General features: G+C 34.4%; 1 protein-coding gene across 4 annotated transcripts in view; it reads left to right on the forward strand.

Annotated features, from left to right (window-relative positions):
• Positions 1-22,133, forward strand: part of LOC115440240 (histone-lysine N-methyltransferase PRDM16) — a 126,976-nt gene that overhangs the window by 35,104 nt on the left and 69,739 nt on the right. For 2 of the 4 annotated variants that reach the window (XM_030164458.2, XM_030164460.2), the window contains exon 2: positions 13,929-13,976. In XM_030164458.2, the coding sequence (XP_030020318.2) occupies positions 13,929-13,976 (48 nt within the window). Of the gene's footprint in view, positions 1-13,928; positions 13,977-16,089; positions 16,260-22,133 lie in introns of those variants that run through there. The other 2 variants (XM_037437245.1, XM_037437246.1) reach the window with 1 other exon arrangement.

Raw genomic sequence — 22,133 nt, forward strand, 5'->3', positions numbered from 1 at the left:
TGTTATGTAGGGCGAGCCTATCGCCATATCGCGTACTAATTCGAAACTCTAGGCAGATACTGAGAATGAAACACACAATATCATTATCAGACCTGGATATCGAATCCGAGATCATATATCATATAATATAACTACGTCATTGAGGTTGTAAAAAAAAAGTGAAATTCATAATTAAAAGTTTTAATAGATTGTGATTAAAGTTTGGATGTTTAGGGGCGCGCGAGTTAATATAATTTTCGCAACATTTTTGGATACTGTTTAATAATATTATTAAATCCCTTAAGCTGATTAATCTGGCATTGCGATGTTTATTTACATACATATTCATACGCAATATTATGTACCATACTCTACAAATAAAAAAAAAAAAACATTTTCCAAACCTTTTAAATCCAAACATAACGTCCAATCGGAAGCGTACTATAAATTACATAAACCAAAACACTAAACGGGTCAGAATAGAAACCTTATCATCCGAAGCGTTACGCCGCAATTATTAGCACAATAAGGGAACTTGTCTCAAGTAAATTGCGTATTGTGTAGGATGCCGCACAAGTGCTAAGGGCGATGGATCAAACGCCGCTTTGTTTTATCTCCGGCGTCGGCTTCGCGTTTTCAAATGTGTCACATAATATTGTTACGTTTTTATTCGGCTTTGTAAAAATGGTATTATTCTTTGTGTATGTCGTGTGTATTTATTTGGCTTTACGTTCGGTTTGATGTTCGTGTAGGTAGCGCCTACGTAAGAAACAGTTCGTCGAGATGTATGCTAATTTTAGATCTAAAATAATATGTTTACAATATTGTAACTAGTCCTATTAAATTCATTTAAACCTCTCTACTTCTGTGTGGTGCGTGTTCCTTGTGTCATGTGACAATAATTGACGGCCGCAGATTTCTTTCAATAGTTTAGTCTTTGGAAGATTTCTTATATTTATGCGAATGTTAGACAATTAAAAAATCTATTTACGAATTTATCGTGGTTATTTATATTATTATTTTCTTCTAACGTTTCGAAGACTTAGCAGCCTTTTTGGTCACGTGGCGAAATGAGGTGTTGGTCATCCGCAAGTCAAAGTAACAATATCTACCTACATTTTAAAAATATATTTGGGCTTTGGAACTACAACATTATTACCTATGTCTTTATAATCAAACTTTAAAGTGTAAATATTATATTTTTCAATATGAAGTGCACAGAGCACATAAAAGATGACAATATCGTAAACTTTTGAGTTAACGATCTTCATAACAGCTTACTCTTGATTATACATCTCATAGTTTATGAGTAGAAAAACTCTCAGTCTAATCCTTCTACTATTTTTGAGTGGACCACCTTTGAATGAAGTGTTTTGTTTTGGTAACGCAAAAAAACAGTGAAGATAAACAAAAGTGTAAGGGTTAATTGGGTGTCGTAGACAGCGTTACACTTAAGGAAACACTTAAAAATAAATACAGATAAGAATACAGGTTATAATATCATTTGACAAAAATAACTAAACTAACCTTCAAGTTCTTATAAAAAATATTAGGAAGTTTTATTCAGGTATTTTTAGTTTTTAATTCTGTTACAATACTTCGCTGTAATATTTGATTTCACGTACTGCCAATAGGTATTTGTAAATTCGCCTTTAAAGTTTCCAAAGCAGCTTCCAGATGATAAATGATTATCTTTAGCCATAAAGGACGATGGGGATTACGCAAGTGGAATCAGCAAGCCTTGCCAAGTTTAGAGACTGGCGTAGCTCTTACTTTCCATGAAACCTCACGATAATTGGAACGTGTGATAAATGCATATTACGCATTTTTTTTAAAACATTCGTCATATAATAAACTTTTTATCTTGTATCTTAGATACGTATATAATATCTAGAGTTAGCGACAGAATTGATCTCCATTTACTAGGGATACGTTATCAAGTGTAATCATGAATGCAGTGCTGAATCTTTGCAGGCAATTGTTATTGAAATAGACGATCCTTGGTACGAATATTTAAAAAAAAATAGCAAGTAGATAAATGAAACCTCTTAGCCGAATTTCGACTACCGAGGCCAATCTCAACGGAGATCAGCCAGGTACGCAGGAGACATTATAGCGCACATGTGTGTGCGCAATACACAGGTGTACTTTCGGTTCCTTTACTTTCATAGTTCGGTGAGACGGCAATCCGCCATGACCGGAGAGGGATCAGGCGCAGGACCAACGGCTCTCCGTACTTTCCGAAGCACAGGGATATCACATCGCCAACTTCCTGACTCCGAGCTGTGACTGAGTAATGTTTTTAAGCAAGTAGGTACATTAATTAAGGAGGATCATCAATTAATAAGGAGATATTAATGATTGTACAAAGAAATTAAGTAATTGTGTTGATTAGTCAATATTTCGTAAATTTGCAAAATTAATTTGTTGATTTTAAATGTATTCTTTTTAACAAAACTTATTAATATTTGTTTTTGCAGATCATTTACGTATTTTGATTATAGCTGACATAGGTGGTGAAAAACAAAACTTATTAAGTACCTTAGTGCAAAAATAAGTTTTAATCAAAATTTATTGCTTTTAAGACATATTATTGATTTGTAAGGGTGGAGTTTGATTGATAATATGTTCGATAAGATATCAATGATTGATGTAACGTTTATTTATATGTGTGCTAATTGCTAGAGCCAATAATTAAGTATTATAATATTATAAATATTATATTATAATAATATATATATATTATACTATACTATAATATAATAAATATTATAATACTTAATTATAATATAAGCACGATAAGAATGAGGTGGCAATATCTTTCCCTTTTTTTGTATTTTCCATAACAATTACCATACTGTCATTTAATATACATATCTATTATAATGTATATATGAAAAATGCTTCGTATTTCAGTAATTATAATTATTTATCGAAGCGTATTTTTAAATCACACATTTACTGGTAAATGATTTTTTCTTTCCACCGTCAAGCGGCTAGTGCAAATAAATTGTGTTCCAACTTGAAGGACATCAAAGCTAATGTAATTACTCTGATTACGACTACGAGATATAATATCTTTTATTTTATAATCAATGCCACGTAATTTTAGAAAGATTAAAAACAAAACTTGTGAAGTTGTATAGATTTATGATACAAGCGAAAGCCGAAAAGATGACTGGCATATTCACGGTTAATATCTGAGTTCTTATGTGTCTAGATACATACCTTATTATAGAAAACTTTTTTATTTTTTGCCTTTTTGTGTTAGTAATAATCATGAGACCAAATGGTACACGCTCTTCCAAACATAAAAAGAATTTACTAAACCAGTTACTCCTTACTGTTAAGGAGTTGTACCTTCCATCATCAGCTCAGCTACATAAGATGATGATAACCATACGCTAGAACTTAAGTTACTTCATAAAATATGCGAAAAACTGTGTGAGCCTATAAAATTTGGGAGTTACCCGCGATTTCTCCAGTCTCACAAGTACCTACATATTATAAAAAAAATTTACCCAACTACCTGCCTATAAATGTTTCTTTTTCTTTCTTAGATTTGGATGGAGTTCGAAACTCAGATGAACCAAGTACTATGTATAGTATCTCATTATTTTCGTTTCCTTGGTCTAGCGGCAGTTTAAGTATATACGTTACGGCTGTTTCATACAGGTCGGCATAATTGTGTCGATTGGTGAGCGGTAATCATTTCTCGTCAGGCGACAATCTCTTTGGACCTTACTGTGAAGTTCAGTTGGGTCACTTTGGCGGGCCCGTATACAAACAAAACGCAAGGGTTCGATTGTTGGATCGCGTAACATTTTGTGTAGGTATTGTCTGTTTTTGGTGTAAAATACTGATTGACTGACAAATAATTGATTCCTTATACTTTGTCGTGAGTAAAAATACTAAATGGAAGTACGTATTTATTATTCGCACCAATATAGTGTATCTTTACAATGTAAAAAATAAACAAATGCGTTAGTATCATGACGAATGTTTTTCACCAAATAAAAATGTCAAATAACATAAAAAAAACTGTTCTCCTATAATAATGGGGTCATTATAGATATGGGTTGTTCTTTTTTATCTGTATTTGCACAGAAAGCGGTTGGCTACGGTTCGCGCGCTTTTTTCTGTCTATGGTGGTCAGTGCTGCCAAGGTAGAAATAAAGCGGTTTATTTTTCAAAAAAAATATGTTTGAAATAAAAAAAATTATTACCTGGATTTTTGAAAATTGTAACAATATTTTTCAATGTTAATAATAAACTAATATTGCATTTTAAACACGACTTTATGGAAATTTGTCGTCGGTTATTTTATGATTTACAAAAGCATAACTGGGTTATCTAGACTCTAAATTTTTACAGTTGATATAATTTATATTTTCCTCGTACGAAAAGGAACCTATTCGATGGTCTTTTTCTTAATGGCTTAATGCATAATAAATACAATAAGCAAACTCCTAGATAGACTTTTTCAGTAAGTTTAACAGCAAGGAAGGTCAAAAACACGTGTACAAATTTGCAAAACAGCGTTGTCGGAGTTCAAAGGATCCTGTCAATTTAAAACAAACACGACTCTATTACTTATTCTCTATCCCGCACGTTATTTTGACAGTGCGTAACAAGCACTTAACACAACGCATCATGTTTAGGACTATAGAAATTTGGCTTACAGAATAGCATTCCACGCACATTTCTCGAAGATAACATGACACGGCCGCGTTACGCGTTTACACTATCATACAGAATAAGGGCCCTGTACAATATACGCGTCATACTGGCAACACTGCGGGGACATGTGTAACTCAATTTGATTTTGTGCGGGGATTTAGTTCACAATTGCGTGAAATATTATCAGTGGGCGATCCCCGTGACATATGCTGCGGAACTATGTAGCGAGATACCCTCGTATTGATTTGCAGGGATGCCAACTTATAGTGAGATAAATCTTAATTTACAGTTAAATCCATATTATTAAAAAAATGAAAATCATATCTAACCATTTTTTTTTTTTTTTTTTTATTTTTTATTTTATTTTAGGGACAAAAAACGGTTACATGCTAAAAACTAACTTAATCTTAAACTAAACAAATATGCAAACATATAACCCACACTATTGTCCGCGTATTAACATATAGGAAGGATTGAAAAAAAAAAAAATCTATAAAGCAAACTGACTATTCAGGGTTATTTAATAAATTAGATAGCTTGAGATTTATCAGTTAGGTACGTCTTATGAAAATGATGTTAATTAATCGGGGAATTACATGGTTTAGTTTTGTGGTAATCATAAATATTTGTAGTATATTTCACATAATTAGATGTTACAATTATCTCAGATAGAATTATTAATGGATAAACACTTTAAGATTTATTTCAAAGTTACTACTTGATTAGATGAAATTTTTAAATTTGTTGTTAATCTAATTTTACTCAAGTACAAAATTGTATTCTGTAATAATTCCACAGTCGTCATTTTCGTGCTAAAATGAAAACTTTTTACTTGTGAGTAACGTCTGCAGATAAAAACATATTTGTGTGTACGTGTATTACGTATGTCCTTTGTGTGTGTGCGTTTGACGTGGGGGTGATCTCATACAGCCCCGAATCTAAACGACACTGTGGAAAAAATATGACATGTCTATTATTGCGGATTAACGTAAGTCATCGGATAAATACTCGCTAATTGTGTTATTTAATTTCATTTAAAACTTAGTTTTGTTAAGGAATAATTGTTGTCCATATCATTTACAATACCAAACTTCTTGCTATAAACATTGGAATTGTAGTTTGGCAGTAAAGTATAACAAAATGGCTCACTTGTAATGACTTTAATTTGCATGATATTTGTGTGCAGCAAGGGAACTTTACAATAATCTTGTGGTTGGATTTTAGCTAGACATTATAACAATTAAAATATTAAAATGTTCTTTCCCGGCATGGTTTATGAATACAAATCGTTCGGGCTCTTAATATATTTGTTGACATTGTCATAAAAAAGTGGGTTTAATGTTAAGTGGTTTTGAACGCCTCACTCAAAATGTACTCATAGAAGAAATTATGATTAGAGAGGTCTTCGGATGCCAGACACACATTACATATATGTTTTATATCTACCACATCGTTCTATTATTGAAAAATGTATCATAAATGTTCATATTTTTGCTATCATGGATTTAAAACAATTCGAATAAGTTACAGTAAATTACTTTCTTCATAGTGGTAAATGAATAAGCCCCATTAAAAATATTTTATTTGGCGAATAGTCAGACGGATTCTTGTACACCAGACTATCTATCAGTCTATATTTATGCTACATTGTTACAACATTATTAACATATTATGATGAATACCTTTTGGACTAGAGAAAAACAAATGATATAATAATCCAAGATTTAACAACATAACTCTAATTGTCTACATATACTGTATATCGTTGGATTTGGTTAGCAGTTAATGCTTTTTAAATACATATTCGTAGTACAGCGTTCGAATGAAAAATGTACCGTACTAATTAAACGAAATTGACGCAGAATTAACTTCGTAAATCCTTCAAGCAATTATGTCAGCATCATTACTCCACCGTATCTCGTCTCTCTAAATCGACAATATCTGTTGGGTCGCGTGGCAAGTAATCCCTCTAACCCTCCGCCGACTGTGTCGCGTGAGAAGTGAATTAAATCGCCACGGGGTCCGATCGACCACTTAACGAACGTGTTCGTGTCTTACGATTGATAGTGTCGAGGGAGGGTTGTCGTTGAAAGTTAATTCGTGTTTGATGTCACTGCGATCGCTTTATTACGTGTCACAGGAAATGCAGTTTTTCTTATGAACTGCGCTCGATTGACAGGCTATGACTGAAGTCTTATTTCTTTTATGTATCCTTTGTTTTTATTTGATATTTTGCGCGTGAAGGTTAACATGGGAGTACGTATATGAGAAATATATTTTGATATATAATACCACCATATTCCAAAAAAAATCTCCACGCCAGCATTCTGATAAAATTGAGATAATAAGAAGAGAAACATACACTGTCACTTTATTAATTTATATTAGTGTCCTAGGCGTGAACAGAAGTGATAAATGTTCCGGAATTATTGCTCTAAATAATCCTTTCAGTTTACAAAGACGACCCCGAGTCAGGGTGCGGCATTAACCCTTAAATGGCGCTGTGCGGGGGTCGGAGCGACACGCGGACTGTCACATTCACAATATAGCTTTATAGTTCATTATAATATTTTCGTACAATATTGCCTACATTGCCCCCTCAGTAAATTAACGCGTGTTACACGACTGTCTTTTCGGTTTTAAATTATATTTTTATTGTTGTGTGTAATTAAATGTTTTAGATCATTTTCGCTGTTCTGGTTATATCGAACGTTAAAAATGGAATCAGTTTTGCAAAATATGGAAAAAATATTATATTTTGTAAATGCTTATAAAGGAAAACATACACTTTCAAAATTATTAAAGTTTTTCACTTATTTTAAATAAAAATATGTGTAAAGTCACGTATGTCAATTTTATTTGTAACAGCGAAATATTGGACTCAATGAAAATCACCCCGTGTAAAAGGGTCGTGGAATATTCGCTTCATCCGCGGTGACAATAAATCATATAATTTGGCGTCGGGACACGAATTTAGTGTCTACAGATTACTGTATGGGTGGATTTGCACTGTTCAACCGACAACCGCACATGTTATTATTAGAATTACAAGAATATGACAATTTATTTCCGCTAATATTACATTTCTGCCTCGCTGGCGTAGTTGTACTGCATGCACGGTACGGCAGCGCTTTTAGGTCCTGGGTTCTAATCCCGGGCCGGCAAAGTGATATTTGGGTTTTTCTGCTCAATATCAGCCCGGAGTCTGGAATTTGTGCCCGATATGTCGATAGGCTCGCCCCCTATGATATCCTGGGACGGAAGATACTCGGTGAAAAAGTGGGTGCCCTGGTTGCACCTCTGCATACCCCTTCGGGGATAAATGCGGGATGGTGTGTGTGTGTAATATTACATTTGAGTCAAGCTTTTTAATTTCCATAAAGTTGTGCGTTCAACATAAAGTTCTAACAAAGAGTTATAACCGTATCAAACGATTTATGAATATTAGTTATAGGGTAGCAAGATTTGCTCCAGTAGTTTCTAGAGGTATCAATACATACTAAGTCATAACAGTGTACGTGTAAACCGATCGATGTGGCTGAAACTGCTATATACACGGGCCGGAACAATGGACGAAGGCGTCGACACAATGGACAATGCCCGTACCTCCGATACGATAACTACACTCATCTAATGTTTGTCTGTGTGTGTGCCTTTGTATTGCGCAACACATAAGAGTTACAGCAAACTCGGTGGACTTGCTATATTGCTTTTATAGCGGTTTTATAAATAGCTTATGGATTATAAGGAAGCCTAGGGTTTTAGATTGAACAAGGGACGTAGGTCGACGGCACTGTGATTGCGATTTGTGACGGATGAAATCGCATATGGCGTCAATAGTACCTGTTTTTGAGTGTATTATTTTTATGTCTTCTTCCATTATGTATGTCGTAGAATAATTATGGCTTAACTTATACTGCCAGCCGATTGCCTGACGTCAAACTCTTTTGGACGATCCAGTTTCGGGGTTAATATTTTTCATATATTGCGGTAAAATTACAATATAAACTCCCAAGTAATGGTCTATTACCTTTCATAAACTAATAATAATAATTATTAATTTAATATCTTAAATACATCTTTTGAAATTCACACGCATTTCTTGTTTTATGACACCAAAATAAAATTATGTTAGCTCACAGATGTCCATAACAATAAAGCTTATAACAGGACATTATTGAAGGCGTGGTTCTGGTAGATAAGTAGATTTGTGACAGTACGGTAACGACATACATAAATTTGTGCGGACAAACACAGTTACAGCGGCTTAGCTTCCTGGCAAACAAGGGCGTCGGGTCGTTCTGACACCACCGCGCGTTTGAGGGTTACAACTGTTTATTAGCGTCGAATATGTCACCTTAATTGACAAAAGGATCGCTAACGGACATAAATTGATCATTAATTTACGGGTTTTTATGAACCAATGGAAGGACCTAGTGTTGAAATTGTAGTACTACACTAAGTGCTATTTGTTATTTGTAGATATTGCATATCAAATTGATAATTTTAATCTACCATTTAATAATTAATCAATATCAAATAATAACGTCATGTACTGTTGTGTTTAAAGGTATTTTTGCGTATTAAAAATATCACCAGTAGTCATTTCTAATTGGCCTTTAAAAAATAATTGACAACTGGCATGCCGCTAAACTTTTTAAATATCTATGTTTTTTAAATGAAAGGGGGTTAATTCTCGTTCTCTCGCGAATCTTAAGTGATCTCAATCAATGTGATATACCAAATCTATGCAATTCAAACGCGAGTTCCCTGACCCAGACAGACCCCAAGACAGTGATTGAAAGGAAGGAGCGTTGCAATGCGCGCGTGCGCAGGACCGGTGCGCGCACAATGCAGCGGAAGACGTCTCGCGCCGCCCCCGGCAGATGTCGCGAGTTGCCCGCCACTGGCATCTTGGAACTGGTTTTAGAACTATGCTGACCCCAGTTTTTGAATTCGGAAGCTCGTTTGATTATGACACGTGTCGTTTCCATAAAAATAATATGTAGAATGTAGCCGCTACATTCTACATATACTACACTCGCTACATTTTATTTATTTAATCTGTATATCTTTCGAGATTATTGTTGGTGAATCGGCATATAAAATGATAAAACTCAAATTGTGGGTAACAAGAGCAATTTATGATCTCTCACTGTATACTTAAATTATTTCATAGAAGTATATTATTTTAAGATACCGTATCAGATAGAAAATATCCTCAATAACTACCGACCGATAGATTAAGATTAACAACATTATACTTCTCATAAAATGATATTATGTAATATTCAACATATAAGATCACATTAGCCAGGGCAAGGTACGATAGCTTGATAAATCCTGTTTGCATGACAAAACAAATTGTTTTGACAAACCAGTATCTGTAAATGGGCATGTTTTTGTATTTCCGCCTAGAGCCGGCACGCGACGCACCGCACACACAACGAACAAACTAAATATATCTATTAAACGCACAAAAAGATAAGAACACGCGCCAAATTGAGTGCCGTAATGAATGAACCCTAAAATAAACCTCAGGGTACAAAGGCACATCTTGTATTACACATATTTGTATGGAGAGGAAGTAGGAAGGCAGCTGGCAGACTGTTTTCTTCGGTAATGATGGTCTGTAGTGCATTGCGCTTTTGTTACGGTGTCCTGTCGCGTGCCCCGATATTATTTCGCTATAAGTGGGTGGAAAGGTGTTCGCCCGTAACTGTACCGTTGCGTCTCAAGATGTTTTGGTGGAATAGTTAAAAATGGGGTTGATACGCGTACACATGCCGATATGTTCTTACTCTGTTTAAACAATATTATTGCTTTCAAGAGGCGGACAGATGACCTCATAAAAGGTCGTAGGAGGTCGCTGGATGCGGGCCGATTCCAATAGGTCGATCTGGAAATTTTTGGGGAAGGCCCATGTTCAGCTATGGGCATCCTGCGGCTGAAGACGATAGCTTTCAAAAGAACAAGACTTATTGACTCACAGATATGATTACTACAAAGACTAATCCCAAATGATCACTGAACTCATCTTCGATTGCAGTCACCATATTGAAAGATTAAACATTAGTACAGGATACTTTCGGGACCGTGAAAGCAGCACTCAGCTTGCTCGTTGATCTATTTGAAGACCCCATTGCAATATACGTTCTATATTAATAAAGATTACGCTTAAATTTACAAAATCTAGCGTTTGTTTCGTACATCAGCTACAATTTGTAATATTTGATAGTTTATGGGAATCGGACCTGTTAATAGGCTCAATAATATTTTTTCAGTGAATATATTGTTTTATCATTTACGTAACCGATATTTGGTAAATCTTCGTATTTTTATAGACGTATCCAAACACACATAAAAATATAAAAAAAAATATCTACGATCGAAGAACATAAAATTATTTGCTCTCGGGTGTGTCCATTACATATATTTGCGCACGTGATATTATTTTAATATCATTTTCCTTATACACAGAGATGGAATCAATATTAATGTCGGATGTAATACGTAATTTTACTGTTAATATTCGACCGGATAGTATTTGATAGCGATTACGATAACGTTTTTGGAAGTATAGATTAATTTAATATTGTCCTAGCAGTAAACAAAATACTTCATTTTACTAAAATTTCCTCAGTTTTCCAAGTATTTGATAAAATCATTGATTTTTTTATAGACATGCTATAAATAAATAATGATAAAGATACGAGATGCAGTCAACCAAGGCCTGAGATAAGATACGTGGATATAACCAAATAGATACACAAATACCATTGGCATTCTAAGTTTTATATATTAGTCAATGTTAGACGGTAATCTGCTTCCTAAATTGTGACCTAATTTCCACTGATTATAATTTAATATAATATTATCATCGATGTATATGTACTACGTACTAGATTTGGCGTTCCGAATATTCACTGTGTTCAACTGAACTGCAATCCATTCAAAATGACTACACAGCTTGTGGTTATAGTGGGACCTGCGCTCATATTATAATAATTTGAAAAATAAAATCGAACTTTAGTATTCCAGATATTTATTACTCCAGATTTTGAACAAATAGTTTATATGGACGTTCGTGGCTATCGGTAAAATATATGTCATTGAATATTATGTTATAAACAGTTTATGATAATATCTAAAGGTTTTTATATCTAAACTATGTTTTTTTATTAATGTTCAAACAATGTTAGTGTAAGATTAGTATATAAAATAAAATATTGTATGTAATTATAATATAAATTATGTAACCTTGAAGTTTCTAAGATTGATGTCATAATGACTGAGACAAGATATGAAAATTGTGTGATAACTATGATGTAGCATTTTTTATAACGTCCAGGGATGCCACGTAAAAAAAAAATATCTTTGGCAACCAATTGGTATAAAAGAAATGAAAATAAGAATGCTTGATTACTAATAGGTTTCTTTATTTTAAAAGTTATTTTCTATAAGGATTTCTTATGGTTACGCGAATGTAAGACATTAAAATTAAACTATTTTTCGGATTTTATCGTGGTTTTAATAATTATAGTTTTCTCCCGACGTTTCGAAGACTGCAACCTTCGTGGTCACGGGGGAGATTGAGTTCATCCGCAAAGTCAAAGTTACAATATCTACCTACACTGGGGTGTTAGGTATTCAAAATGTGAAATTAAGTATTTTTATTGACGATGACTAGTGAGTGATAATTAATTATAATCCGACTACAACAGGAGAGCCTACTCTGATGTAGTCAGGTAATAGGTATAATTCTTATTCTGGCTTAGTGCGGATTAGCAAACTTGATATAGCTGCGAAATTGGAATGTAGCATTCCTAGGTATGTAGGTTTCTTCATGATCATTTTTCTTCACGATTCAATTCACCACTAAAGTGAACGATTATTGATAAACAATACGCACATCATTGACGTTTATTCTATAGACACGAACGTCTATATAAACTATTTTTTCAAAATCTAGAGTTAGAACTAAAGTTCGCTGCAGCGCTGAAACATCAATCGTTGTCTAACCAAACTTTAAACATGCTAAGGCGCTTTAAATAAAGTATAAGTTACATGGCAACCAATACTGGATTGCAGTAAACTTCAGTTGATCGCAGTGAGGGTTCGGAACGTCAGATCTAGTACGTAGTCTCAGAACAATGACAAGCACATTGTGCTGAGTACGTAGTGCATAATATATTGATGACGCACATAAAATTGAAAAGTCAGAGGTGTGTGCAGTCTCTTTCAGTGCTCGGCAGTCCGTTCCATTTTCAACTTGGTTATCGTGCAATTAGCGTATGTCGTAGCAGAAATTATATATTGAAATGTCTTGTCACCTATAAAAGTATGGAGCTTTATTGGTATCGTCTTTAATGCGATTCGATAGAGATATAAAGCGGATGTATTACTGTGATAATTATCTTTATTGGATACTGCATACGTAGCAATCATTGTTACGTATTGTTATTATTATTATGTTGGCATATTTTTTCGACAATTAATATTATATCATAATGACATTATGATATGATTTATTATTACTTATCACAAGAAATTGAACACTACGTGACACTTTTTACCAGTATTTCATCAGATCTATTAAGATCGAAGCAGATCTTTCATAAATTTATGTTTTTGGTATGATATTTTTTAAAAAATAAGGTATATAGATTTTTCAGTGATAAATTAATGGTATAGATACATTATAGACCTTTGAATAATGTCAGGTATGGGAAAAATCTAAAATCTTGATAATTGGGAATATCGGATTTTCATGGAATACAGTGGTTTAGGTCATACAATGGGTGGTAGGTCTCTCATATGTGAGAGTCCGCCTGGGTAGCTACCACTGCAATATCTATTTCTGTCACTAAGCAGCAGTGTGTAGTCACTCTTTCCGGTTTGAAGGACATTGTAGCCAGTGTAAGTATTAGATATAATAAGACTTAACATCTCATGTCTCAGGATGACGAGCGCAGTGGAATATCAAACAATAGTTTATAATTCAAGACCTGCCTTAGAATGTCTCAAAGAAAAGCGACTCGTAAGTCGATGTTGTCTAATTTTTATGATTGTGATTGTTAGAGAGACCAATGCGTTCGTCATGTGTTAGTCTCTTAACCAACTCCAATAAAACGACACGGAGTTGTGTCATGTTTTTGCCATATTCTAAGCACACACTTAATTCTATGAAAATCTTTACAAATTTTTATAAAAGTGGAAAGAATGTAATTATAAATTTAAATTATTCAAATATTTTTTACTTGTTACAGGCAACGAGGAAGACGGTGAACCTTCAGCTAACAATGATGAGAATACCGGTTAGTGTAACTAACTCTTACTACCTTTGTACGACTAAATAGCGAGATAAGTTGGCTTCTCTGATAGTGGGCTCCACTATACTGTAACTAACTTTATTACTTTTTATACGACTGAGTACGGAGACAAGCTGACTACTATAGTACTACGATAGTAGAAGCCACTACAGTGTACTTTTTATAAGTAAACTTCATTTGTTTGAAACATTGACTGACGAGTTGCTCAGACGAGCAAGCCCCTTCTCTGATTGTAGACGATGCTACTGCAAATAAACAATCGCAATACAATCCAGAAATCTTAGACAAGTTGCAAATATTTCTACTCTGTATCTACAGTTTTTTTCCTCATCTATACGTTCGTTTTGACCACGTGTCTTGTGGTTAAGATCAATCGTTTTGTTTTTTATTAGTGTGAATGATTGTAGAAAGTCATCTTGTTTAAAGCCTCAGAAATTTAATAAAAAATTATCACCCATACATAACTGCTCAATCCTCACAACCTTGGTATTCTTAAAAATATATTCAAAATCTTTACGATCTAGAGGAAAATATGAAAATAAATGTTCACAGTGACAGTGATAGTGACGTCACAGCTCCGATATTTTGATTGCAACAGATAAGATCTAACACGCTCACCATCAACCTTTCAGACTGACTGATAGGATTCGCATGTCATATATTGATAAGCATAGTAACGTATTAGTTGCATAAGTGTCTGTCGAAAATTACTAGGTACCTTTGCACTTGTACCAAAAAATCTTGTAGCAAATATTTTTTCGCGCCAGGGGAAAACCTGTCATTGTTATATGGTCGGGAGGGGAGAGAGGCGGGGTGTTGACACGGTTATGTTGGTTTTAACAGTCTTAAGACCCAATATTGACATTGAGCTGCAAGACCGGTTCATTCAATAGGTCGGTTTGGTGTAAATTTCTTGATTCTGAATTCTTAAAGTATGATTCCGCTGTTACTATATTTGTACGGAATACCGTTATTATGAAATAAACTGGATTATAAAATCACCATTGATTATCCCTCGGAGATTACCAGTGTTTTTTTGCATAGGCCAGCAACTTAACTGAACCATAATTTTGCTCATTATTTTACAATCTTTGAAAATTGACAATAGACAATACCGTTTTTCCTCAAGATAAAAGGCATGACAAGGATTAATCTTTAAGATTGAAGATAACATCGTGTTTTTATTCTGAAAAGGTTTGGAGTGCAGGAATCCATCATGGGACTGTTAGCCGTCACACAGATGGTGTCGACTTCTTGACAAGAAACTACACTGCCGTCGCACTAACAGCTGCTTCAGTAACTCCAGCATTGATATATACATATGCACTACGTACTAGATTTGGCGTTCCAAACATTCACTGTGTTCAATTTAATTGAGCTGCAATCCATTCAAACTGACTTTAGTATGGTGTCAATATTGCCAGCTTGTGGTTGTGTACGGAGTGGCGCTCATAATATAACAACTCGAATCTCAGTATAAACCTGGGTGTGAATAAAAAATATAAGTCAAATAAGTAGAATTTTTTGTTGTTCAAGTGAATAATTAGGTTATAAGAGTGACGTTTTGGTTGCCATTTTAGTTCAGATTTTGAACAAATAGTTTATATGGACGTTCGTGTCTATAGAATATACGTCAATGAACTCCAGTAATAGCGTCTGTTCGTCGTATTAAATGTACTACATATATTTTTTTCCTTTGGCAACAAACTGTAGCTTATCATTATTATCTGCAATTTACCACCCACTGCAAGGGACAGATCCTTCTAGTAATCTTTTATTTCAATTCAATTAGTTTATTACATGAACATAGGCCTCTCTAACTGAGCGACAACCAACCCGATTGAGCAGTCCGCTTTCCTACACTTCCCGCCGCCTTTTTCTAGAGGTCACTCCATCATGCACCCAAGCGTTTTGTACCGTGTAATATAGAAAACACCATAATAGTATTGCATCGATATTTATTGACTTTGTACGGAATTTTTCTTATCACACCGTATCGTAAATACGGAATATCATCATCGATTACGATTAAAGACAGAAAGATGATTACATTTGTCAGCCACGATTGAGTTTTAGTCTAATCTGTTTTATTATCTCATAGATATGTGTACTGAAAGGTTTCGTGTTCAGTGATGACTTTATACGTCAATGCCAAAAGGTGTTCTTTTTGTTATTAATTTGCGTATAATCATTGTTAAACGTGACTGGCGATTCTTGATCAACTTTCGCAAGGGGCTGCGTAGTGGTTGCTGCTTCTGTGTATTTATGGTGAGTACGATATATTTTAATCCAGTTGTGAGATCTACAAATCTAATCTAGAGAGATGTTTCGAATTTGGGATTTTCATATTGATTATTCTCCCACACACACACATGTCTTATCATCGAAGGGGTAGGCAGACGTGTAACTAATGCATCCATTTTTCGTCATGTGGATATTCTGTGTCATGATGTGAAAGAGCGAGCCCATCCCAATATCAGTCATAAATTACAGACTTCGTGTTGATACTAACCAGAAAATTCTAATATCACTTTGTCTGTCTCAGGTTTCGAATCAGAAACCTTAGAGCAGCTGTTGCTCCGAAATACAACTACGCCACCGTGGCAGATTGATATTAATTAATTCTAATTAAATCTAATTGATATTAATTAATTCGTAAATATGTAATTGTCACTAATAAAATTTAATTTAAAATAAATAACAATTTGGTTATTTTTTATTAACTTCCACTTAATAGTATTTAAAATAATATCCATCAATGGCATTTTTTAAAATCTATTAACTGATAGAGCGACAGTTAGTGATTTAATATATTGTTATTGTTAACTGATTAGATACCATTATTTACGACTTAGTTATCTTTATTACTTTTTCGAAAACCTATAACTTTAATCCGATGAGGCAATTTTAATTGCTGTGTATGCCGTTTATTTAGATATGTGTTCGGAATACTGTTTCTGTTTGAAGGGTCTTGTAGCTAGGTTTTTGTGGATATTATGAGACATCTATTATCTTATAGAGACAAGTTCATTAGAACACTCAGTGGTTAGTACTCAATTCGACGTTTGAGTAATATTGCCGCTGTTAATTGGCAGTCTAGTGAAACCAATATAACCATCCACTCACCCCCAAAATGATGGTAGCGATAACGCGTTTTTGCCCGGTAAAAAAAATAAAAAGCTGTATTTTTATTAGGCAAGCGTTTTCTCTGATTTAATAATTCTTTTTTATAAGAAAAATATTGGTTAGGAATACGTTTTATCTTGTCAGTCGGTGCGTCTGCCATTTTCAATAATTGCTTAATTCATGTTTTAAATCTGCGTCGGACGCATAAAAACGCGTTTCTAGCATAGCTAAATGTTGTTGCGGGCTACCAAAGAACACAATGTTAGTGGTTTTAGCATATCTTATGCGCCTCGGTTTACATTTAAGATCTTTTTTTCCATGAAAAAGGGAGCACTTTTCATAAAGTTTTTATTTTTGTCTAGATCAGGATTTTAGCATCAAAATTATAGCATAGCTTAGCATTGTGACGTATATACACGTGTTGGTGTCACAGTAAACTTTGTTTGTAAAGTATTAAGATTGATAAACATTTTCCTTATAATATTCAAAGAGATAATTCAAATTCATTTGAATTATCTAAGGTTATATTATGCCATCTCGGACTTGGGAGCGCTCTAGGCTAGTGTAGTAAATTAAGGCTTAAACTCAACGAGTAAGAGAGGTCCGTATCTAACAGTGGTTCAAGATTCATATATAATACAAGGCTGGTAGTATTATTATATAATATTCATAATAATTGGATTTTGTTATTTTTGAAATGATTATTCATTTAATTGTTAAAAGATACAAGAAGAAACTCTTTTGCAAAAACGATAATAAATTGGTTGAGAAAAAGATAGGAATTTATATTTAGAATATCGCAATATTCAAGAGTGGGCGCGTAGGCATGTTATCTCTGTTTTACGCGCTCAGTAACGTCCGGTGACGTCACGTCTATGCACGTGCATCTTCTTCTTACTATCAGACAGTTACCCTTTCCATGTGATTTTCATCGCTTATATCTTTTTAAGCGTATTTTTAAATTGAAGGTCAACCTTAAAATCAAATATAGAATTCTCAAATTCGAGAGCTGTGTGCACATCGCTGCACATTAACAATAATTACCAATAAATCGTCAACACGATAATATGTCATTTTTATTTATAGCTCATAAAGATAACATTTGAATCAAAATGCCACATAACAAGACCAAATGAAAGCTATCTAGGTGGTTATCTATCGTTTTGAATAAGTACACCTGTATGTCATCGCTCGTGATATTATCTTTAGTAATATGTTTGTTTAGATATATTACGTATGTTCAGCTATCATTTGACGAACATCAGTGTAATAAACTTGACTAATAGTTTTTTAGCGTCGTCAGCGTGACAATTAATTTTAGTAAAGCCAAATTTATGCAGATTAGATAGTACTGTGATTATAAGATGATTACAGGTATGTAAATTAAGTTGATTTTTAATCGTGATGACACATTAAAATAAATATATTTTTCGGATTATCTTTTTTTCCCACGTTTCGAAGACTTTGTAGCTTTCGTGGTTACGGGGCGGCCCGAGGTGTTGATCATCCGAAAAGTTATAATATAGAAACCGCCATAAAATCCGAAAAAATATTTTTATTTTAATGTCTAACATTCGCGTAAACATAAGAAATCATTACGTAATGACGCATTATTTCCATTACATAGTAGGTACTAAAACCTAATAACTCGTTTGCAATGGATTTTGATAACTAATTACCTATATCTCAACCATGAACTCAACCCGTGCTATGCCTTTTCGGTTGACTTTTTCTTTAAAGAGCGATGGTGTCTTTCTTTGGAGAATTTCAGAATTCCAAATTCGGTTGGTGTTGACTCTACTAAATTCTATCTTCATTTCGCTTGCCATCCGGCGAGCGGCTTAGTGTTTCGTTATTAATTTGTATCCAGAGTCATATTGAAATTGCATTGATGAATGAAATCGCATACTTTTCTTTACCTCTACTAAAATCGTACTAAAAATTATCTATAGATGAGGAATATTTTCGCTAAAACTTCCGGTTTTAGTTTTTTAATTTTATTATTGCTTTGCTTTATTATCTTTTAATTTTACATCTAAGGTTATAGTAATTTATTATTAAGTTTTTTCACGCTTTTTTATACATGCCGGCAAAGTTACCCCACAGCAACTAATGGTAAGCGAAATGGGTCCACTGACGCGAGATGGTTACCCTTTCGCAGTCGACATAATTATGCCGGCCTGTTGGAACCGGCTATACGCTGGTTGATCCTGAGACGTGATACGCTTTCGTAGCCCACTGTGGTGGGTTTTAACACCTTGTTCACGGTGGTCCGACCCGAAATCCAGGCGGATATAAAATATATTTCACCACCAGTAATAAATAGTAATAGTAAAGTATACTTGCTCGCATTTTATAGTCGTTCAGAGTTTGTTGCCGTATTTTCGTTCCAAGTAGTAGTTTTAACTATTTGTGGTTGCTTATAATCAGAGTTGCAATTATTTTGTTGTTTATTATGAATTTATTATATATTTGTAAATTATCATTGAGAACTCAGGTTGCAATACTAAATAAATAAATAAATTTCACCCATTCTGTCCTGTTGTGTGTTCGTGCAGATGATATGTCGGCTGATTCCTTTATTCGTGTCGCACCTGTAGCAGTATCACTTTATCTTATCCTACTTTAACTAATATAAATGCGAAAATAGTTGAATGTTTCTTAGAAGTAAACGCAGAAACAACTGAACGGATTTGAATAAAATTTGGCACACGGATATTTAATTTTCCTGGTAATTTGCTCTCGTGGTAAATATTTATATTAATTTTTTATGTAGATGACTCTAGCGTTGCACAGATGGCGCTATATATAACTTAGTGATTTAGAATGTTTTGTGGCGGGAGAGATTTTTCATGCGAGCGAAGCACCACCCAATAAACAATAAACAGTTTGACATTGGATTCTAATTTTATTATACACTAGCTTTTAAGCGCGGCTTCGCCCGTGTGATATAGTTTTCCGGGATAAAAGTCCCGCGATATATTTTCCTGGTATATAAAGTGGGTTATGTTCTTCCCAGGGTTTCAAAAATCGCCATACCAAATTTAATCGAAACCCGTTAGGTAGTATTCTTGCCGTTCGCCTGCTGGTATGCGATACGACCGCCCATCAGCAGTAGAGACGCCATCCAACACCATGAATTACGAAGTATTTTTTGGTATTCCACTGCGCTCGCCATCCTAAGACATGAGATGTTAAAATTTATTATGTCCAGTAGTTACACTGGCTACAATGTCCTTTAAATCGAAACACTGTGACTATACACTGCTGTTTGGCGGCAGAAATAGACATTGCGGTGGTACCTACCCAGGCGGACTCTCACATATGAGAAACCTACCACCAGTAAACAAACTCTTCCGATTTCTATAATAGTATTAAATTTTACTGTACTTCAGCGACACTATTTAAAGTAGGAAACTAATTAACTGAGGAAATAATAAAATTCAGGCACGGATTCATAATAATTCATTGGGAGCGTCTGCCACTACCAGTTGTCTTTCACATCATATACATATATGAGACTTTCCCGCCCTAACACCCACCACTACAACTCCTGTGAGCCAGGATCAGCAGTGGCACGCATTTTATGACACCGAGCAGTGAAGCTCGGCGAGTCTCAGGGAAAACTAATATGTCATTATCCCGAACGAAATTAATCAAATAGAAAGATAGGGAGGAGTTGGAAATATTAATTGTCCATTCATATACATATGTCATACACATATAATTTATATACGACCATCATCAGCCACATGAAGTCCACTGCTGTAAATAGCCCCCCTAAAGATTTCCAGCCCATACAAGTACAGCCCAACCTTAATGAGTCATACGTGACCTGATAATATCCAGGTATTAATCTGTTTCTTGGTCACGTTTTTTTTGGTTATCTGCACTGATGTCATATTTGCAATATTGATTGTAATTTGTACATATGTGTAATTAACTGCTTTTAGCTGGTTTATTCGTGTGATAATCCTTTACACGGATTTTGCTAGAGTGATGTTCTTTTTATCTACAACGGTTATATCTTTTAGTATTAGGATAAGGATAAAAGTATTATCATTTGATTAGATGCATATATCATAATTCGGATTAATTTATTGGTACTCATAAAATTATCCGTCATTATATTTTTGGGTATTGGATAAGTTTCGTTAGAGAGTGCATAGCGAATCTTGTATAGATTATTTCACGACTTCAGATTACACGTGCTAATGCCATATTACCTTTTTATTATATAGAAATATCTTTTGTTCGCAGCTTCGCACACGTGATAGATTTTTCCGGGATTACAGTCCCGCTATATATTTTCCTTGGATATAAAGTAGCATGTCCTTCCCAGGGTCTCGAACAGCCCATCACCATGCCAAATTTCATCGAAATCCATTTGGTAGCTTTTGAGTTTATATATGACCAGCGTGTGCCCGCGGCTTCGACCGCGTGAAGGAGTTTTCCGGGATAATTTTTTTAGACTTACTTGATATGTATCGTTATATTATGACCAAATTACGCAAAATCATTATAAATTGTAGCCTATGTGTTATTTTGATGTATAATCAATATTATTGTAAAGTATCATCTAAATCCCTTCAGTAGTTTTTTACATCCATCCTCACAAACTTGCGCATTTATAATATTAGTGGGATTGGCCTTTGTTTTATAATATGAACTTGTTCTTGGATATCTTGCTGTTACTTGCTCTGTTAGATATAATTTATTAGCTACAATATAGTCTCTTTGCGGCGATAAAAAATGAAACACGCGTAAGAATTAATGCTACGGAAATTGAACACATTTTATTTCACTGATTACTTTTAGCCCAATACTAGTCGTGCCATCGACATTCGATATTGCTGTACGATTTCCGATGACGTATTCTATCGCGGGCGAGTAATTCCAACACGAGTCGCGACACTAAAACTGGTCGTGAATCGATTCTCTTCCCGGTCGTTACCACGTGTCATTAATGGTCCGGTCGTAAAGCGCGGTCGCGGTCGCCCGATCGGAATGCGCTCC

Source organism: Manduca sexta, chromosome 10 (assembly GCF_014839805.1).
Source record: "Manduca sexta isolate Smith_Timp_Sample1 chromosome 10, JHU_Msex_v1.0, whole genome shotgun sequence".
In the NCBI taxonomy this organism is placed as follows: Eukaryota; Metazoa; Arthropoda; class Insecta; order Lepidoptera; family Sphingidae; genus Manduca; species Manduca sexta.